The 21,721-nt window shown below is 30.8% G+C and overlaps 1 protein-coding gene across 1 annotated transcript; it reads right to left on the reverse strand.

Annotated features, from left to right (window-relative positions):
- Positions 1 to 1,798: 1,798 nt before the first annotated feature.
- LOC132946289 (glycoprotein 3-alpha-L-fucosyltransferase A-like) lies at positions 1,799 to 17,396 on the reverse strand. The gene is given in 7 exon segments (XM_061016201.1): positions 1,799 to 4,114; positions 5,417 to 5,841; positions 6,219 to 6,477; positions 6,479 to 6,560; positions 6,756 to 6,861; positions 8,793 to 8,995; positions 17,366 to 17,396. Coding segments are annotated over 7 exon segments (1,476 nt in total). The 5' UTR covers positions 17,382 to 17,396; the 3' UTR covers positions 1,799 to 3,729.
- Between the last annotated feature and the right edge of the window lie 4,325 nt (positions 17,397 to 21,721).

A 21,721-nucleotide genomic window follows, 5' to 3' on the forward strand; every position in this document is an offset into this window, starting at 1 on the left:
TGATTTTTACATCCTTAAAAATCCATAGAAAGTAGGTATTTTTTAATGTTGAGTAAACATTACCTGCATACAGTTTTAAAGCTACTATAAGTAGGTAGCTACATTATTTAAAATCAACATTTATAATTTATGTTACAATTGTGTACCTTCATATATGTTTAGACAACTGTTTCAAAGATAAAAGTGGGAAATTTGAACATGAAATATGTAATTTGTATATACCGTGTAAAGAGTAATTTATTGTTTTTAATAGCATATGTATCAAAATATATGTTACACATATAATAATTTATTCACATTAGTTTTCAGCCTAAATTTCATATTCCATCAGTAAAAATTAAACTAAAAGATTATGATTATTTTAGTTTTGAGAACATTTTCAGGTAACCGTCTATTTTTAGTGGGGTTTTCACTTAACATGCAGAAGTGCAGATTACAGTCATCAGTATTTTCTGAATTCTGAATAGCTGTATATCATCCTCTCCTAATTGGGCGTGCATGTAAATTTGCCTACTGACAAATTTATAGGAGGAAAATTGTTCTCGGGCATCACCGAGTGGCGCTTAGGGTATTCCGTCCACTTTCGGGCGTATACACTGTACAATGTACATTGTACATATATAAATCTATTGACATATTGTACATAATAAAATGGTACCATAATTGTATATGTATATTATATTATCTTATCATAAGGTATTAATGTATGTATTTATTCGAAACAGTTTTTCAATATTTATATTAATATAATTAAATTACTAAAATTGTATTTTTATTATTTTTTTAATAAAACAAAATATAGCTTAGTAGGTAATTATAACTCACTTTTCTTCCATTTGATTAATTTAATTTCGATTAGTCTTCTTCACAACTGTGTACAATACTTTTATCATTTCCGTGCACGTTTAAATAACGCCGTTTCAACACTAAAATTATGTTTTTATTTGTTAATTTTCATGGTTTTCAAGTGAGCTGCTTTGTTGCTTATTTGCTTGCTTCGTAAATCGATTAGACTGTTGCTGTACAACTATACATTCTGTGACAACACACCATTTGCGCAACACCAGTGTTCAAGCTTTTGCCATTGCCTATTTTTTGTCATGATTTTAGTTATACCCATCGGTTGGCCAATCGATTACAATCCATATCAGACTATACCCAGTTTAAGGGTAATTTTAAAAGTGGTAAATAAGACAAGCAACTATAAGCATTGCGAAATTAGTTAAAAAATGTTAAAACTGCTATCTCACCAAAAGCAACTGGTTTGCTGCAAGCGGTGACTAGATCGACTTCGCCTGCAACGGGGAATATGGGTCATGATTCATGAGTGCAAGTGACATCTTTATCTTTTCATCCACTTTCGTCCGAAGAATTTAACGCTATATTTTCGGTGAAATTTGGAAAACTTAAAATCAATCACTATAATATGGCAGTGCAAAGCCCTGTTTAGTATTGTCTTTACTATAATAGGTAGGTAGGAAATTAAGTGTGTCGAATACGAGTAACTGGATCCGCTAGTTTTTCAAACTAATGAGTTGAGAACGAAAAATGCTATTTTACGAGGAGATTTCGCAGGTATTCTTGTATTTGAGTAAAACTCTAACCGTACTTGGCTGCTCTTAGCGTAGAATTAACATTGTGCATAAACTATTACAGGAATCTGAACGTGCCATGTTGTTTTGCACTTTATAAGCTGCTTATAAGATTATGACATTTGTAATTTCATACCTATACTATATAGTACTTAATTGTATTAAGTTGCCGTTAGGCGTTTATTGATAATAAATAAATATAGCTATAAACTCTACAAAATAATTTTATTATCTTGATAAATATAGCCACACAATATAAAATACACACAATATGTAATAATTTATAAATACAACTAAACAATTATTTTCAATGTAATTATTATACAAGATTTATTTATTTATTTGTAACAATTATTTAACATAAAAACAATAAAAAAAATTTCAATCGATGCTTAGCAGCACCGTATTGAAAGTTCCTTCTAATATTTAACTTTATAGGTAAAACTAAACTTAAGATAATTTACTATAATAATAGTATGTAATTTTAAATAATATCGAATAGGCGCAAGTATATTTATGAGAAAATGGCGCATGAGTAATTCTTTTGTAGTCTTTACATACAAATCGTAGTATTTATATATATATTATTATTTAATATTATATATAATATAAGCACTTCAGAAATATTTTACATACATTTGCTTATTTGCGCCTAATATCGTAATTAAAAAATATCACTTTGTTATCACAGGAGGTATAAAATAATAATATATTGTGCATTGTAATATTAATAACAATAACAACCTAGGCGTCATAATGTAATATTTAAAAAAAATAATACTTAACAAACAATAATACTATGCGTATATTATATATTGATACAATTTTCTAAAGATTATCGAGAATAGTTAATGTATAATATATAACAGTGTTATGAAAAACGGTTTTTACATCGGTGAATGAATAAGTTTAAAATTATGCCTATTATTATGTCTATAATTCAGTCGATATTAACATTTGATTTGTTTAAAGATACTTTATACATATAATAATTGTAGAATTTCGATAATATCATACCAGTGGAAGACGTTTTTAATTTGTATGACACTCGTATTATATAGATATAAATATATAATAGAACATATTATGCACTGAAATCCACTGTAAACACATAAATAGTTTAATAGGTACTTATTAGTTATTGTTAACAGATTGTTCTCAATTCTATTGTACAGGTATTTTGTACTTCTATAGAACGAATTTGTACTTTTTCGCTTTTTGACTAAATTGTATAGGTTGTACTTAAGTACTATAGTCAATATTATGGAATAATATCATATTTATTATTTAAACGTTTCAATTGTGAATGTACAATTTGTGTACAGATGGACGTGCAGTCAGCCGGAAAAAAAGTCTGTGTGTATTGACGCAACGACCGGGTCTTATATCTCGGAGAATCAATAATATTATATGTACAACAAAACAAATTTACACCGTTCTCGATGCTAATGACATGTGAATGGATGAGTGGTGGGTGGATGGTCGATTGAACGAGGCGCCGTCGACAGCCGCTAATCGGATCGAATCGGATCGACCCACACAACCGTTTATAGTTGGCATTTACCATTTAAGTATATAGTTAAAAGTACGAAAGTGCTCGGCTTATGCGGACTGTAAATTATTTTCGAGTGGGGTTGGCAGTGGACAATATCGGTTTTGGCGATTACAATATATAATATTATATATTATGGTGTATCATATTATATAGATACGGCGGCGTGCACTTGCTGCGGCTGCAGTTTACATGCGATTGTCGTTATGGTTCGATGAGAACCGTTTACGCCTGATGACGATGTGCTGCAGAAGCAGGCCGAGACCCGTCGTGAAAGTTCTTTCGGCGGCCCCTGCGTCGTCTCCGTGCAGCGCTCGACATGCGCACGTGTGGCGGCGGCGGCGGCGCCGGTTCCGGCGGCTGTTTCCGGACGTTCGGGCGTGCAGGCGACGGCGGCGATACGGTGGGCATCGGCGGCGGCGGCGGACCCACCGCGGTGGCGCCACCAGGACGCCAAAAGTCGACTTCCGACGACAGCGACGGTGGTGACGACGGCTCCACGACGATGCGGCGGCGACGGCGGCGCTGACGTCTCCAGCGCCCCGTGATGTAGTCAAGCGCCGCGGCCGCCGCCTGCGGTAAACGCTAATCACCACTGACCACCGGTTTCGGGCCAGCCGATTCGCCGGCCTCGACAGACGACTCGATGAACCGCCGCCACGGCATAGCGTTGTTGCAGACGCCCTGGCCGCGCCACCAGTCGTTGACGTTCCGGTAGTGCTTGGCTGGTGCGCCGTCGTCGTGCAGCATCGCGCACAGCCGGCAGAAGAACTTCGTATCGATAAACTCGCCGGTGCCTTTCCACCGGAAGTATTCGTTGTACAGGTCGTCGTCGGCGTCCAACCGCCGCAGGTACTCGGCTAGCTGTTTGGGTGACTCGTAGTCGTCCACGTGCACGTACGATCGCTTGGGCGCTATCCGCTCGTAGTCATCCCGGCGCCCACCCATCACTATTGGCAGAACGTTGTGCCTGCAAAAAATAGTTTAATTATTATTTTTAAATTCAATTCAAACCGTTTCACATGATATTGTACCTATACCCTACTATAGATATACCTATAATAATATGACTATATCGCTAATAATAATCGTATTATGATCATCATGCATTATTATATAGTCACAGCTATATAGTGCAGGCGTAAACGCATCCTATCTATTTTATCTCGAGGATTGGTATGAGGGATAGATGATCGGTGAAAAAATACTTAGCTTATGTAGAAAAATAGGCCTATAAATACCTAGGTATTTGTAAAAGACAAAAAAAATATTAATAATAAGTTAACTGACATTTTATGTATGGAGTCATGCGTATACAGGGTGATCCATTTTGATCTTTATAAATCAAAGCACTTCAGAGATTTTTCTGCTTGGAATAAGGAATTCAAAATGTATCTTATATTCTCATAATTTCAAAATTAAAAAAATTATAACGATAAAAAACATTATTTTCTAAAACTTTGAAGGTACTAAAATAATTATGTAACTCAATAATCATTTCTCTTTCGCAAATTTCGTCTTATTACATACTTTTTCATCAGTGATATAGGCATATTGCGTTTTATTACCATCGTGTCGACCCGGCTTAACCCGACTAGAGTGATGGTGAAATCAGCGATTAGATCTATTGTCTATAAACTATCTTGTATAGGTACATATAATATTATTAATATTATACTGCAGATGAATATATAGTAAGTTATATTTTATACAATTCGTTGGTATATTATCGCAATGTATAATTATGTTATTCGTGTGAAATACTTACATTATATATCATTATAATGATATAGCATAATGATATTATGCACGAATAACAATATTATAATATTTTTAAGCTTTTTCTGAAAAACATTATTTCATAAGATGTCATCAAAATTAGTTAATGGTTGGCATCTAACCCTCCTCCCTCCCAACACCTATTGTATGCGCTACTGGTTAGTTGTGATATCAATCAAAGGCACCACATAAAGCAGTATTAGTAAAGGTACGCTTTCCCTGCTGCAGCATCAAACAGCAGATCAGCACGGCGTCATGACACCGACCTATATCTGGATGACCGGATCAGTACCGCGTCCCCGGTAACAGCTATACAAAATATGGTTAATTGTTCCAAATATACACCTCTTATCCTCTTACACTGTTATTATTTTTATCAATTATACTATTAACGTTTTGACTCAGTATACGGTTGATTAATTGATTTAAACGATTTAAAAACTAATACTATTAGAAGCATTAAACGTAAATTATTCACTTATTGACGACTTACTGGAGGCCGTTAACGAAAAACTTTTCGGTTACGTAGTCGAAACAATTGGAGTTCTCAAAAGCCAAATAAAATTTGTAATCTTGGTCCAACAATTGGAAACACTTGTCCGATCTAGGGCACTTGAATTGTCCACACACGCCGTATACGTCTACTGATATATATTTGGCCAATTCTCTGGCGTATTGTAATCTGCCGTTTTTGGCACCACAGTTTGATACAAACCACGCCACTTGTTTCGTTTTGTTAAACGCGTAATTCCGTTCTAATCGTTCAACTTGTGTCACTGATGGATCGTAGTACGCCCATCGTTCGTATGGCGTTACGATATCGCTATCGTGTCTGTATGTCGCTGTCCAGTTGAACACATCGTTGTAAGTGATCAGTTCTGTGTGGTACGGTGACTCGAGAAAATATAAAATCCATACCTGCAATGTTAAACACGTTATAAGTACCTATATAAATATTATAAAATATATAATATAGCATTATATACTTATATTATAATCAATGGTTATAGTAAATAAAAAATATCTTGTAATTAAAAATGTGCAATAAACATTGCTATATTATATTATATTAATAGCAGGTATATAGGTGATACCACTGAAATTAGAATTCGTATAATATGTCGATTACGTGATATAGAAGAGTTAAACATAAATTATTATATATTAGATAACCGATAGGCGATAATTGTTGAAGTTAAGTGTTAACACGTCTTATAATTTATATACGCAAAATTAATTATAATCGTAGCTGGTTGTACAGTGTATAGGTAATGGTAATTAATTGATGATCTTACTTGTTTACCAGTTTTCCTGTGACCGGGATGTGAGAAATGATCACGAAATAAAATTGCGTCAACGTCTGGAGCTTCTGATTTTTTCGTAGTAATTGTGCATCTATTCACCGGACATTGTTTCGAGATAAATACATTCTGTCCGTCGTCTACCATCCAACTACTTAAACCATTGAAAAGTAAAATTTTTTTTTTCGGTTCATCGTCGTATCGATAATTAGGCGGTATGAACATCAGTTGGTTTTCAACGCGGTCACCGTTTTTTTTGTTCTTTAGGCCACACCTGCGTAGTTCTTTGTCCAGTCTTCATATTCTTTTTAGCTCTGCTTGGCCTCAGCAAGCCATCTGATAAAATATTTACATTTAACACATTATGTTAGTTGGTAAAAAAACTACAATTATTTGCTTGCTGAGTTTGTTTCATAAAATGTACATTAATTATTTACAATTAGATAATATCAAGCGCTATATACAAGTTATGTGATACTGTTATTTGTATATTTTATACTTTTTACATTAACTAGGAAATTAAATGTTTACCTTTAAAATACCATGGTAATAGCGATTTTGAAATTTCGTTCGGTTCCATCATTAAAGGACTGTATGTTTGTAAAGATTGAATCGGTGACTCCAAATATTGTAAGTTCTGTAAGTTCAAGTTATTATAGATTTTACAGTACTAGTACATTAATAATAATACACTTAGAATTGACATAATTAATTTACACAAGGAAAAAAAATTTCTTTGATGGTACGCGCTGTTATTTGATGCAATTTTTATAATGAGAGGTAAAAATATTTTAATTTTATATGACGTATAGTGTATACATTAATATATAAACAATAAACATAATAAGTTATTTTATATAATAATTGAATATACTTACATATATATTATATAGGTAGGAATATCTATATACACATATACCTAATATGTTATGTATTGTATATAGGTAAGTACGTATATTTTATAATGATCTACCAATATAATTGTTATTTTTTAAAATAATATTATGTAATGACGCAAATGTAAATGACCTATTTTCTAGCTTGATATAATCAATTTCGTTTTAATACAACTAACAAATTTATAAAACATAATTTAATTTATTGCCATTTTAAATCACCTATGCTATAGTGATTACTTTTTTGTGCTTTTTACATTAATATAATTATATTGTGGTCTCTATACACAGATATTTTATTGGACAGTTGGAGACTGGAGTATTATAATGGCTGTTCTAAAATTATTTTTTGTGACGTACGTTATAATACGTATTATACCTATATATATATGATAAGTAAGTAGGATTTTCATATACATGCGTTGAAGTATTTTACAATATTAAAAATATTATTTTCGTAGTTGATTGTTGGGACATTTAAAAATTATATCGGAATAATAATATCCTAAAAAGGTACCTTATATTTTCTAATAACTTATTGGTCGACTTAAATTGTTCAAAGACATATTTAACGAAACCAAATAAGAAAAGAAACAACAAAAGACAGTAGTTTTTGGTACAAAAAAATTTACGATTGACTAAAAAAGCTCTTTTTACTTATATAATATTTTGACAAGTACATTTTTTGATGACGTTTATAGAAACTAGCATTTTTTAAACGCAAAAAGTTTAGTTTTTACCCCATTGACCGAATTGGTTTCCACAAAGGTATTTAATATTTTATTATGGTGAGCTGAATTGGTGCTTGTTTCTGTTCAGTTCTGACTTCTGTTACCAAAGTACCAAACTAATATAGTGTGCCATAAAATTTTAAAAAAGAAAAACAACTCGATCGAATTAAATTTTTATTGTATTTACTATTTATAAGATTTTGTAACAAATGCAGTTTATGTATATGGAACACAACATCATCATATGGTGGCCACCTACATGACGGTAGTGGGTTTGGGGGGGGGGGGGGCATTGACCCCCTAATGATGACCTCGCCATGTAATTAGTATGTATAGACATGATGAAAACTGAAACTGCCTTTGTTTACCAACAGAACGGTCTCAGGCCCATCCCTCTACTCTCATCCATCGACGAGCAACACCTGATCCAACTCCATTCTTTTTTTATGGCACACCCTGTATCAAATTTTCAATTTTAAGCAATTTTTTTACGATATAAAATCATGTACTTTAAATAATTTACGACGGACTACGTATAATGCCATTAACTTAATGGGCAACTAACACGATTAAAGTATTTGAAGAAAGTTTCCGTGCAAAGCTAATACAATACAATCTTAAATTTAAAATTTAGCTTATTAATTTATATTTGAATTATTTTTAGTTATTATTATTATTACTTCTAAGTTGATAGTCCTAAGCATGTAAACATTGGAAGGGAAATGTGCGTACTTGGCCATCCTTACTGCAAAAAGTGCCAAGTGGGAACCTATACTTGACCTGCAATTGGATATAGTAGAATACTTCACAAATTTAAACGGGAACCAATTTATAGCTACAGCGAACTATTCCGGTGGGTGCAGATGCAGAACACCATTACAATACAGTTACGTAACTCTTTCCGCGATTGTTGTTATACTGCATGAAATTATCTTAACTACCTGTTGTTCGTTGTAATCTGGCTGGTCCTCGGTGGAGAGGTGCTGTTGTCCTGAGTAATGTCCATCCTTAGCCAGCCAATACGCAGTACGGCCACTATGTATAACAATGACAAATAACGCCAAAATCAGCAGTCCGTACAGCAAACGACGGATCTGCCGACCCGTCATATTTTCTACTATTATCTTAAATAATCGACAGTTTTCTGAAACATTGCATTTTATTGTGTTATAATTTATATATTATATGCATGAAAAATATTATCCTATTCGCAGACAAAAAAAACGATAGTATCTATGTTTTAGTTATAATATATTATTTTATACCTACGACGTGTCTACGTAAGTATTTACAAATATTTTTTTATCTTTCAAACAGATTACACGATCGCAGTCATTTGATGTATAAAATGTGTTAAGCTATTTATTTTTAAAACGAAAAATAATTCGCATATTTAAAGTGGTATATTCTTAACGCATATATGATATCGTTCACATTGCAGTTTAAACTTTAATGTTTAAAGTTGAACTATAGTATTTAAAATTTTTAAAGGTATTGTTCAGTGTTCAACTGTGTAATATATATCATTAAATTCAGTATTTGTGTCACTTAAATTGTTTTTGAAAGTAGTCAATGGAGTATGGAATTTTGATGTGGTTAATCCCACTTGTTTATATGTGGGAAACAGACAATACACTGTAATGAGTAATGCCTAATGAGAAGGTACTTGTTAAATAAAATAGTTACTAAATTTCACCAAAAAAATTTTATTTTCGAAATTTTTTCAGTATGGTATTAGTCACTTATTACGCTTTGTTGATGGTTTTTTTTTTTTAATATACAATGGCATTACGCCAATTTAGCTTACAAATAGTGCTCGGAAAATATCACTCTCACTCGAAGACTATAATAACTTGTTTTACATAACTATACATAACTCATCAATCCATACAAAAATAATGTATCTATAATTATAATTTATAATGTATATTCCGGCTCGAAATGACATAAGGGAATAACATTTATCTTTTTATAAATATACATTATAAATAAACTCATAAAAAACAACTAAGTTGCTTAAAACTGTATCAATGACCGAGAAATTGGGAACGATTATTGTAGCTGTTGAATTCATATTGCAACGTACAACGCACATATTATTATAAAAAATAGGGAATGATATTTTTTATCAAACGTTTGAAGGTTATGGATTATGAGTGATATTAACTTATCTAAAAAGTAAAAATGTAAATATATAAAATTAAATCAATATATTTATTATTAATTAATAATTATTCTCATAAAATATCCAAAAGATATTTTACTAAAGATTTATCAAGACTCAAAATTTAAAGAAAAAATGATCATACAATATGAATACATTTAAATACAAATACCATACTATAATATAGAAGATATGAAAAAGTATGAACAACAAGTTGTAAGAAGATAACAGTTTTATATAACTCAGCACTTGTTGCAACAATATTGTAGCTTATAGCATGGAGTAAATATTGAATACATTAAAAGGTATTTTATCAATAAATATAAATACAAATTTTCTCAGTACCTATAACATGACTCATCTAACATTATAACTGTAATCAAAAGAGTGATAAACTGATAAGTTATGATCGCTAATAATCTGTATAGTAATTAAATGATTTATTAATCAAAACATTAAATATAGAATTAAAAATGGTTAAATTGGTTTACTGTAAATTTAAAAATAATTTTTATATTTAATCTATGTACCTATATTGTATAAGTATGTAATTTATGTAAATGGTTATGTATGTAATTATTTAGTGTATGTGATATATTATGTATGTAAGCATGATTTAAAGTTAGATTGAATATAAATAACTAAGAAATACCTAACTGACCATTTTTTATTTAAAATAATCCAATCTATTTTGGGTAATCTTTACCCTAATTAAAAATCAATTCGGGGGGGGGGGGGGGAGGGGTATTGGTATTTTAATTATGGTTATATGTCATTATTTGTACGGTCGAACATAAAAAATGCAAAACCCAGACACTTTGTACGATGGGGTAAAAATGTTCATTTCCAAACGCGGACACTTTGTAGTGTTTGTATATAGGTACCTACATAAATACAAAAAGAATAATATAATATAATATGTACAAGATATACTCAACATTGTATTAAAAATGTTAAATACCATTTGGAATATCTAATTTGGTAATACAATTATAATTTATAAATATGCAATAGCACCAAGTCATGTCTGGTTGTAACCTGTAAAGTGTAAGTACATTTCACCTCAGGTCAAAATCAGAATTTAAATTAATGCATTAATTCTGTAATCCTGTCTTTATTGATGCCTACCAGAATTTATTTACCGACAACCGATAGGAAACCGCAAGTGAACATAGGCGAGTGAAAATAATCGCTACGCTTTACGATTAAATACCTTCTAACATGAAATAATTACGGTACAAAAAGATACAATAAATATCTATTAATCAATAAATGTTATGAACTCACCTATGCAGGTTCTCGCCAGTACCATTCACAATAGTAGATTTAGTAATTACCGTTTTTCGCTTAAAATTACGAAAATTATACCTAATATGTGTCATATATAATGGACAATTTTGAAAGTCAAAGAGGCAGTGTGTAAATTCCTATGTGATGTTGATAAAGAATGATAATTCTATATAAGGTGAAAATGCACATAAAACACAAATTTAAAATGCCCGGGAAAAGGAACAACTAATTTTATCAAATCGGTAAGTTATAATAGTATTATTTTGTTATAATTTATTTTCATTTATGTATTTACGGAACTAACTTGAATTCCAGTACATAAATTATTCAAATGAAACTCCACATACCCACGCAGTTAAAACACAATTGAGGAGATAATTGTTAAAAAAAAGTATAAAGGAAAAATCTTTAGGAACACGAGAAACCCCAAGTCAAATATGGTCGTCTATCGTGCCCAATATTCCAAGTTAGATCATAATTATTTTATTATTTAAAAATATATCGAAAGCTCGTTGTACGTTTATGATTGTATGTGTACAGCTGACACAGCTGTAGCAGGTGGTCATTTTTCTTCATTAAAACTAAAACGAAATATTCGAAATTACAGATATAGATACCAATTGGAAGCCCCTTAAAAAAAAAATTGTTTGACATAACACTTATCTATTTATTTGATACGTGTTGTCATGTTGATATGTTAAACAAACTAAAAACACAAATTTAAATACTTACCATGATTGAATAGGTAAATTGTGAAATTATACATTCACTCACTGTTCTTATACCTATTACCTATACCACGCTTAGATATGATGTATTAATCATTAATGTATGCTTCTATGCTAGTATAATATAAATTAAGAACAAATATCATTAATATGATATTGAATGTATATTCTCTAATCTCTATATTGTTCTAAAATGAAAGGACACAGATATGAATCAGGTACAATTACCTGAATTGAATACAAAATTATTCATCAATCCTTTATATTTATTTAATTCATTGTTTTGAACATTTGTCTCCGTCTTTTAGATGCACCATTTTCATATTGTCTGTTAGACATGTTTTTTTTTTCAAAAGTCAATAAAAGATAGTGTAGGTATATAGGTAGATATTTCATCTGACTTTACCATAAATATTCTATAAAAATCTGAATTTTGGTTTATGGATGGTACATTCAAGTGTTGATCAGATATTTGTAAACAACTTTACTAGATATGAGGAGAATATACAAATAAAGTATCTACTTATTTGTACTCGTTTTTTTATCATATAAGTCAAAAAAATTGCTCTGCAACAATTAAGTATATGTTCCTATTATTCAGAAATAACATAGATTTTAGAATAAGTTACGATAAGATTAACGCTTAAGCATTTGTACCACTTAGTGAAGTAATGATTGGAATGTTTTATTTATATACAACGACACCTGTACAATATATTGTTACCATTACAAAAATATTTTGGCAAAACTTGTGTTATTGTGGGAAGTGTGGGACACTCGATATTTTCTCCACACTTATCGAATGTTCAATGTACATGAAATCACTTTAAATAACGGCAACAGAACAAGACATTTTTGTGAAGGGTGGAATAGCTAGTTCAATAAACTTGTAGGAACAATTAATAATACATATTTATATTTGAATAGTTGACAAATTTATTAAAACTATGTAAACATTGAAAAAATTTTAGGACCACCGAAAATTACATTTTAAAAAGTACGAGTATTCCGCGTTTTTATTTTTTTTGTCATAAATTCTATGGACCGTACCATTATTTCGACAGCCCAATTATTTATCATCGGAATAATAAAATTAAAAAATAGCATATGCAATCTATTTCTCAAACATTGTGTATGTTTAAATTCAATCCGTTTAATTATATATTATATATTATTATGTTATTGTAGGTATGTACCTATTTTAATTTTAATTTAAATAGTGACAACAGATACACAGTAAAGATAATATACGAGATATTATCAAGGTTGGGTAAGTTAATGATTTTTTTTTAACTCAGTTAAATTAAGTTTTTATGTACCAATAACAAAAAGCTAAAAGTTAAAAGTTAACTTAACTATAGGTTAACTCAGTTAAGTTAAAAGTTTATACACACTTTTTATTAAGTTAAAGTTAATTTGTTTATACAACGCTAGCGTACATAATTTGTTTCCAATCCAAAACTAAATTATAGACTATAGTGTTTATACTTTACATAGTATTTCCATATAAGTTAGATTCGAATGATATAAATTATTATTTTTAAACAATTCAAGGTAAATATTTTTTGACATGAAAACGAAATAGACTGCAAACAAAATAAATTAACTTAGCTTACTTCTTAAAATGAAAAATTAATTCGTTAATTTCACGTTAAGTAAAAAAGAAATTTAGTAAGTTAACAGTTAAGTTAATGAAACTCCAAAATTAACTAAAATAATTAAATTAACTTTTTAACTCGTTAATGCCCAGCTTTGTATATTATATATAATTTTATCATAAACAAAAAAAGGTTTGTTGGTCTTTGACCTCCACGTCACACTTATTTCAACCATTGTTTATAAAGTCAACGTGGTACTTTACACGTAAGAGCTGTCAATAAATTATAATTTATTTTGATTTTTTGGTTTATGTTTTTTATATTAAAATAAAAGTTTAAGTAAACATTAAAATCAATAATTATATTTTATTATTATTTGAATATTCTACATTGTATTTAATGACAGTTCTCGACAATATTTTAATAAGGTTGAGTGAAAATAAGAAATTTTTAAATAAAAATATTGTAAATATTTACAGAACACTTTTAAGAAATTCATGAAATAATACAATCTATCGTTGTTATTCATAAATTGTAAATTTTAATATAATATACATAGGTAATAGGTATTATACTAGATAGGTACATATAAAATATAAATATAATTACTCGGCGAACGCGTGTAGTACAGTGGTGTAAACACAATATCTTTTCGGTGTAGTATTAAATGTAATTATATAAATTACATTATTATAATATACAATATGTACGGTCAATCAACTATAAAATATTAATTATTTATTCAAATTAAAAAATAATATAAAATAGTCGTTTTAAAACTAAATCAGTAAAACTAACTATAATAATGAGTGAAATTCGTTCAACATAATACTATAAATTAATGACAAACATGTGTAGTATGTACCTATACTGGATATTATTGTAATAAAAACTCGGTCCGCGGTCATTTAAACATAAATACAAATCTGTAGAAGTGAACAACAAGCTCGTAAACTCGAGTGAGCGTAAAAAAATAAATAATAATAATGATATGAATGGCATGCCGACCAGTTGCTCTTAAAAGTATAGTGTATGCTTGAAGTGTTTTTGCTATCGATTCCCTAATCGGATAGCCCGATATAACAACAAATAACAATGCTATTATAATTTATAAGAGTTTCGTAGTTATGTGGTACCTAGTGGTGAGAAATTATGAAGAATTTATAAAAAAATAAGGGTCGTCGTGTTTGAGGGACCTGTGCAATATAATTTATTATAATATTATGTTGTAGTGTCGTGTAACTATGTTGGCACTGCACCTATATGTATAATAATATAGAAGTTCGCGTGAAATACTTATAATAATATTATCATGATAATAATTATTAGGGCGCGGACTTTAGCGTAATAAAAAAATCATAATATGTAAATATTTATGTAGTTATTTTTGCCAGAATATGTACCCACTAAAAAACATAAAATATTTAACGAAAAAGTTTTTATTCAACATTCATTTTTAAAACTAAAATTAATAATTATACAAAAATAGAGTAGATATAGAGTAGATAGAGTTGAATAGAAAAACAAACCAATAAACGAGAACAAATACTCACTTGAGTACCTACTAGATTGGTACTTACTTATACCAGTTAGGTTACCTAGTCGATATCGATATAATATGGTCATATCGAAAATTGTTTTGCATATCTTACCTAATTTATTACAACATTCTCTGTTAAGATTTTTCACAAAATTATGATTATTTCCAATAAGCATTTAATAAAATATTCAAGAATATTAATTAATTTCAAAATAATGCACATGATCATTTTTAGTCAGAACTAATAAAATCATTTCATTCGTTAAAATTACGAATTTGAATAAAAATCCGGGACTAAATTAATAATAATATATCGGCGAGAGTACGACGTTTCATAATTATTGGAGTCCTCAAATGTATAACCGTGTTACTGGTTTATTTCGGGTAGGCGAACATAATCCGCATGACATCGTTTCGACGGCATAATTATTATCAATAAACAAGAATTCTCACCCCAATTTTTTCATTTAATAATGAATTTATTCAGACTTTAATTTTTGGAGTTTTTAAATTAAAGAACATACCTTTCAAATTCTCGAGATTTTTGGTACTATTTAATGACTTGTGGCGATACAAACTTATGTTTTTCAAATAAGAATCCACTCTTTTACTGTAAATCATTTAGCGAATGATTTTTTTAAAAATATGTACCTACCTACCTAATTCAAAATCCGAACGAGTTTAATGACTTTCAGTTATTAAAATGTTTATACTAAGCATAGTATACTATGATTTTTCATATCTCCGCATATCTTCAATATCTCCCAAACCCAATATCACCTAACCTATATTATCCTTAGTAGGTACACAAAGTTAAATAACTCAAAAACTTTTCGTATGAATAACAGTTTTCAGAAATATTATCCGATGAATAATTTACCGTATAAAAAGTGGGTTATTATTTGAAAAACAGAGTAGGACTAACAATCTCAATAATTTGAAAATATATGGTCTTTACTCTTTGAGTATAACATTGTATATTCAAAAGTCAGATTTTGAATAACTTTATTTATTTGAAGAAGAAAATGGTGTGTGTGTTTTTTTTTTTTTTTGGGGGGGGGGGGGGGTTGATAAGCATGCTTGGTGAATCAGTCTGTGTACTAAACGCCCAGGCAACATCATCTCTACATGTGAAAATAAATACCTCGAAAAATTCTCCAGATTATCCGTTTTTTTAAAAATTTTTCTCATCTCGTCCGAGCAGTCCGCATAAAAGTCGTCGACGAACGGTACCTCACAAACGTATTGTTATTAGTATCGTACGGCGAAATAGTCAAACCGTGTCCGAGATTAGCGTCTGCCCGGAAATTCATGGCCACGAAGAGTCGTGCAAATGCCACCGCCGGTTGGCGTGGCTGTCTGTGGTGGCGGTGATGCTGTCCGCCGTCGCTGGTACTACAACCGACGCGCGGTCGTCCCCGTGAACGTCTTCGCCGTGGCCGTGCGCCGCGCTGTGCTGTGCGTGTGCGTGTGCTGTGCTGTGCGACGGCGGTGGACAACGACGCCGACCCGCGCGCGCACGCACGCGAGCGACAGCGTCAGCGGTGGGAAGAAAGTTTCGCGCGCGCAGGGACGACGGCGGCGGTGGTAGATAACGCGCGGGCGCCACTCGTCCAGGGCAAAATCTATAAGGGCCTCCGCACCACCACCGCCATCATCCACTCCGCAGAACACTGCCCCCGCGGAACTCTACCACCACGCTCAAAACCGTCACCGTCACCCTACGCGGCGGTTTCCAGCCGGCGGCCGACCCATGCGCAGTGCGCACCACTCCGACTGGACAAAAACGAGTCGAAAATGATAGTTGCCGCGAAACTCGCGATTCCACCGCGCGCCGCCGTTTCAGCGATATTATTTTATTTCTCTATATTTATCGCGTAATATAATATAATGACGTCATACGCGCGTGCTGCACGGCGGCGTTCGATTTACAATAAAACTCATTTGCCCGCTAGTCACTGTAGGCCACACGCCGTTTTCGCGCGATCCGCATACAATAATTAATATTGTATTGTATACGATAGTAATAATTATATTTATTTTGATTTTAAACACTGCGTAAGGGCAAAGGGACCCTAAAGCGTCGACGTTAATACCTACGTTTTGTTTTTTGTGTACACAGATGACACACAACTAGTGAACAATTTATATTTATTTAAGTAACACATGATTAAAAAAAAAAATAGGTACTTACTGACACACGCACCCATGGGTACAATGATATTACAACCTGTTAATAATAATAATATATTTTATACCTTTAATAAAGTTATTACAATTTATAAGTGGGTCGATCGCTCGATGATGAAACCGTATAACAACAATACTTCAGAAATATAAATTATCTATAAACTATAAATATTTTTTAAACCATCTTAGTGTCTTATTAGTTATTGTTTTGCAGGTGTAAGATACTTGCAGTAAGTAGTTATTAATATATTGCAAGCACTAACGCCATTAACAGAATAAACACTCGGAAGTGTTATATAGATACTCTATTATTTTTAATTAAATACTATACTAGCGTATTATTATTTTATTTATTTATTAAAACATTTTTTATTATTTTTTACGTATTAAGATAGTTTTACAATCTGTACCTCTACTACTTCATAATAGAACAAAACATAAAATAAATTGGAATACACAACATATGAATTTAAACAGAAATAGAGAAAAAATAGACGAACCCAAGAGGAAGTAAATAGTATTAAATAATTTACATTTTTGAAAAAAATAACTATATTTTGGTTTATTTATTTATTATTACGGCTTCCACAATACAGACATTAGTTAAGAAAACAATTTACGTTTTATATTTTATGTTGAATGTATTGTTATGATTGCTTATACAATGATGTCTGTGTTTTTATTTTTGATTTGTCATCAACATTTGGGGTAGTTCAAAATGCTCCGATTTTTGACATCAGCATCACTTCTGAGTTTGAATCTAGTTGGTGCATTCGAGAAGTCAAAATTAAAAAACAGTAGATTATGAAGCGTTGGGAAAAACAAAAAAAAATAAATGAAGGAAAAATGGTAATTTTTACGCAAAACAATTTTTGTTAGAATCTTTTTTAATTTGTTGGTGATTGTAACTCAAAATCTAATAACCGCAGACACTTAGAATTTCCAACAGATATTTATATCAGCATTTTCCATATATGATAACATTTTCGAAATATTTTGATTACTTTTGAGCTATTTATATAGTTTTATCCTTGAGAAATTATTCAAACTTTGTACTTAATTTTTTTTAAAATTTATTACTGTCGAAAAAAATTTTTCACTTGGTAAAAACTAAAAAGGCTTAAAAATATAATGCAAGGTTTATGATAAGTTGCTTTAATAGCAGTTAAAAAATATTTAGCTTCCATCAAAAAGTATAATGTACCTTTAAAACAATGGTCGCTTTGGTACTCGTGAGACTCTTATAATCTGTTTAATTGGTATTTACCGTAAAAGTGCTATACTTGGAGCAGGTTTCTTACTTGGAGCAGAATTGTTTAGACTAATTAGTATTATAGCAGTGGCGCCGAAGTGTTAAATATATCTATGACATAGTATATAACTCCCCCCTCCTCCATCATCCTCCCAATCAAAATTTAATAATTAGCTGAAAATCAATGCTACACTTACATAATGCAATGTATAATCATTTGTTTTTAGTTTTTAGCTGAACAAATATTTAAATACATTTTGATTTAAAGCGGAGCGATGAATGTATTGATTTTACAATAAAGTGTGGTATTATTTTTATCTGTGTACATTTTATTTAAATTTTAAATTGTATTAATTACGAACAAAACAGGTACAATTAAGTTTATTATTTAAATGGCAAAAAAAATCATATAGATATTAATTCTGAGGTTTTGTTAGTGAATAGTCTCTTCTTCAGTCTTAACGGGATTCGTGTTTGTTTATACTGTTCTATGTTGATCCTTATTACTCCTTATATCATTTTTGTTTTTATTTTGTAAACAGATTGAATATATTTAAATAAAAAAAAAGTTATTAATAATAAACAAAGAATAACAATTTTAGTTATTTTGTTGTAAATTATTTAAAAATACTGTTCATACTGTAGTTAAAAAAATCCATAAAATATAGCCTATAATGTTAAATAGCAGTGACTATTTATTAATTATTAGTACATCGTATTTATTTATCTTTATAGCTAAAATGCTGGATCCACAGCCGTACCTTAGTACCCCCCCCCCTTTTATCTACAAAATTACTATGACATCTCTCATAGATAAATTAGGTGATCGGTGCCACTGAGTATTAGCAGAGCAGCTTTAATTAATTTTGTTACATTTTTCATTTTATGCACAATATTTGGAATACTATCACGCTTAGGTTTTATCGATATCTCAAGTTAAGTTATTTATTTTTAATAACTAAAAAAGTAGTATGTTAACATATGTGATACGATTTAGAAACTTGAATAACTGTGATATAAATACTTATTTAACACTATACGTTGTTGGCACTTTTCAGTTATCCCTATTACTATCCCCGATTTTCAATTCATAATACACAATGTACTATACATTTGTATAACGTTTATTATCAATTATCACTAGTGGCGCCGAGCTCTAAACAAAGTACTATTGTCAAATTTATTTTCAGAAGGAACCAGCCACCAAATATATTCCAACCAAACCCGTGGGGGCTATGCCTCCACTTACATACACACCCAAAAATTTATATTTTATTTGAAATATGGCGATTTACAAAATAAATTAGTTAAAATTGAAGAACCAAGATTCAATGACTTCACTTTTAATAGATTTTCAAAACAAAACAATATATTGATACAGATTATAATTTATGAGTAAACTATTATTTTTTATTAAAAGAATGCGATCCAGGTAATTCTTATACACAGAACAAACTTCGACAAAAACATAATTAGGAATAAGATTTAGATTTTTATCAACTTCTCTCAATCTTTTTGACGACAACAAATATATCCTTTAATAGGCCATCGGAATCAGGGGCGTGTCCAGAATTTCTTTTTGGGGATGGTTTAGTTTAACCTTAAAGTTTTAAAGTTAAACTTCAATATTTATAACAATATCATTCAAATAAATATAAGTATATACTGTATTAATAAAAAAAATTAATATTTCATGTAAATTTGTTTAGTCAAAAATAAAATAAAAATTAATAAATTAGTTACTTATAAAATAAAGTCCATTTTTCTTGATACTGATGCAAACTTTGATACAACTTCATCTGGATTTACTGGTATGTCGTTGTACGTACAGTGTCATCTTCACTAACCTTTTTTAAAATTCGTTGTTAATTTCTTCACAATTTAATGTACAATTATGTTGGCGAATTTTAAATAATAATGACTGTATAAAAATAAATTTCAAATTAATAAACGTAAGAGTACAACAGTAAACAGATCGCCAATCGTGGTAAACACTAACTAAATGAAAGTTTGTACACAAAGTAATAAGAGTCGGTTTATTTTACCGTTGATAGCGACAAAATGAAATTGAAAATACTGTGCCGGTATTGTCAGTTACAGAAATGTTGTAAAAGATTACCTATATTTATGATTTGCTTTCGTTGTAATAAAATTATTATTATGTCATCGATAAGATCCCATAGGTCAACGTGAAAACTGATTTCATTCAAATCAACGTAAAACCCCGAAAACAGCGATAAGAACCTGCCGTTGTACCACGAATATAAAATACGCATAAATGTACTAGAGGGAATAAAACCCAAAGATCGTGAAATATTGTATTATTTTTATATTAATTATTATATTATCGGATTTTCCCATAATATTATGTTAATGTATATTTTTTATTTTGTAAATGATCATTAAGTTGAAAAAAATAAGCCAGTCAATTTGGGGGTGGTTTGAACCCCAAAACCACCTCTTCGGCACGCCCCTGATCGGAATCACCATTCACCATAGCTCTGATAGTATAGTATCACACACTAGTACTCTACATTGTAAGTATTAACTTTAAAATTATCCAAAGGTTTATCAATAGTGCTTCATCAATACACTTTTCACCTGCATTCCTTGGTACACGTTTTTTTCTTGGTGCTTTCAAATGTTCAAACTCTATACTACTATTCTTAGCAAAATCATCAGCAGCGCGTTTTATTTCAGTGACACCTCTACTTCTAAGATTTTCTGTATCTAATTTGGAATTTTTAATCAATTGAGTCGCAATAAGTATGCCAGAGTCATATGCTTGCATGCAACTTATCACATAAACTATCACAACAGTGGAGAGTACATAGTTATAGGGCTGTGACTTGATGGCTTGTTCTTGTGGGTTAGTGTACTCCGCAGTCCACAGGGTGTATGAACAAATATGACCCGAGTCAACAAGATCCCATACATATGGTAACAACATGGTTAACGGCGATTAGCCTCTGACCAACTTGAGCTTTTGTTGCATAGCAAGTCAAGGGATATTTTTGTTTTTTTTTTTGTCCGAGCCCAGCGCAGCGAGTGAGTGGCCACGCGGGCATCACTGTAAATCATTTTTGATCTTGGAAGTAAACCCTTCGC

The sequence above is a fragment of the Metopolophium dirhodum genome, chromosome 6 (genome assembly GCF_019925205.1).
Source record: "Metopolophium dirhodum isolate CAU chromosome 6, ASM1992520v1, whole genome shotgun sequence".
Classification (NCBI taxonomy): domain Eukaryota; kingdom Metazoa; phylum Arthropoda; class Insecta; order Hemiptera; family Aphididae; genus Metopolophium; species Metopolophium dirhodum.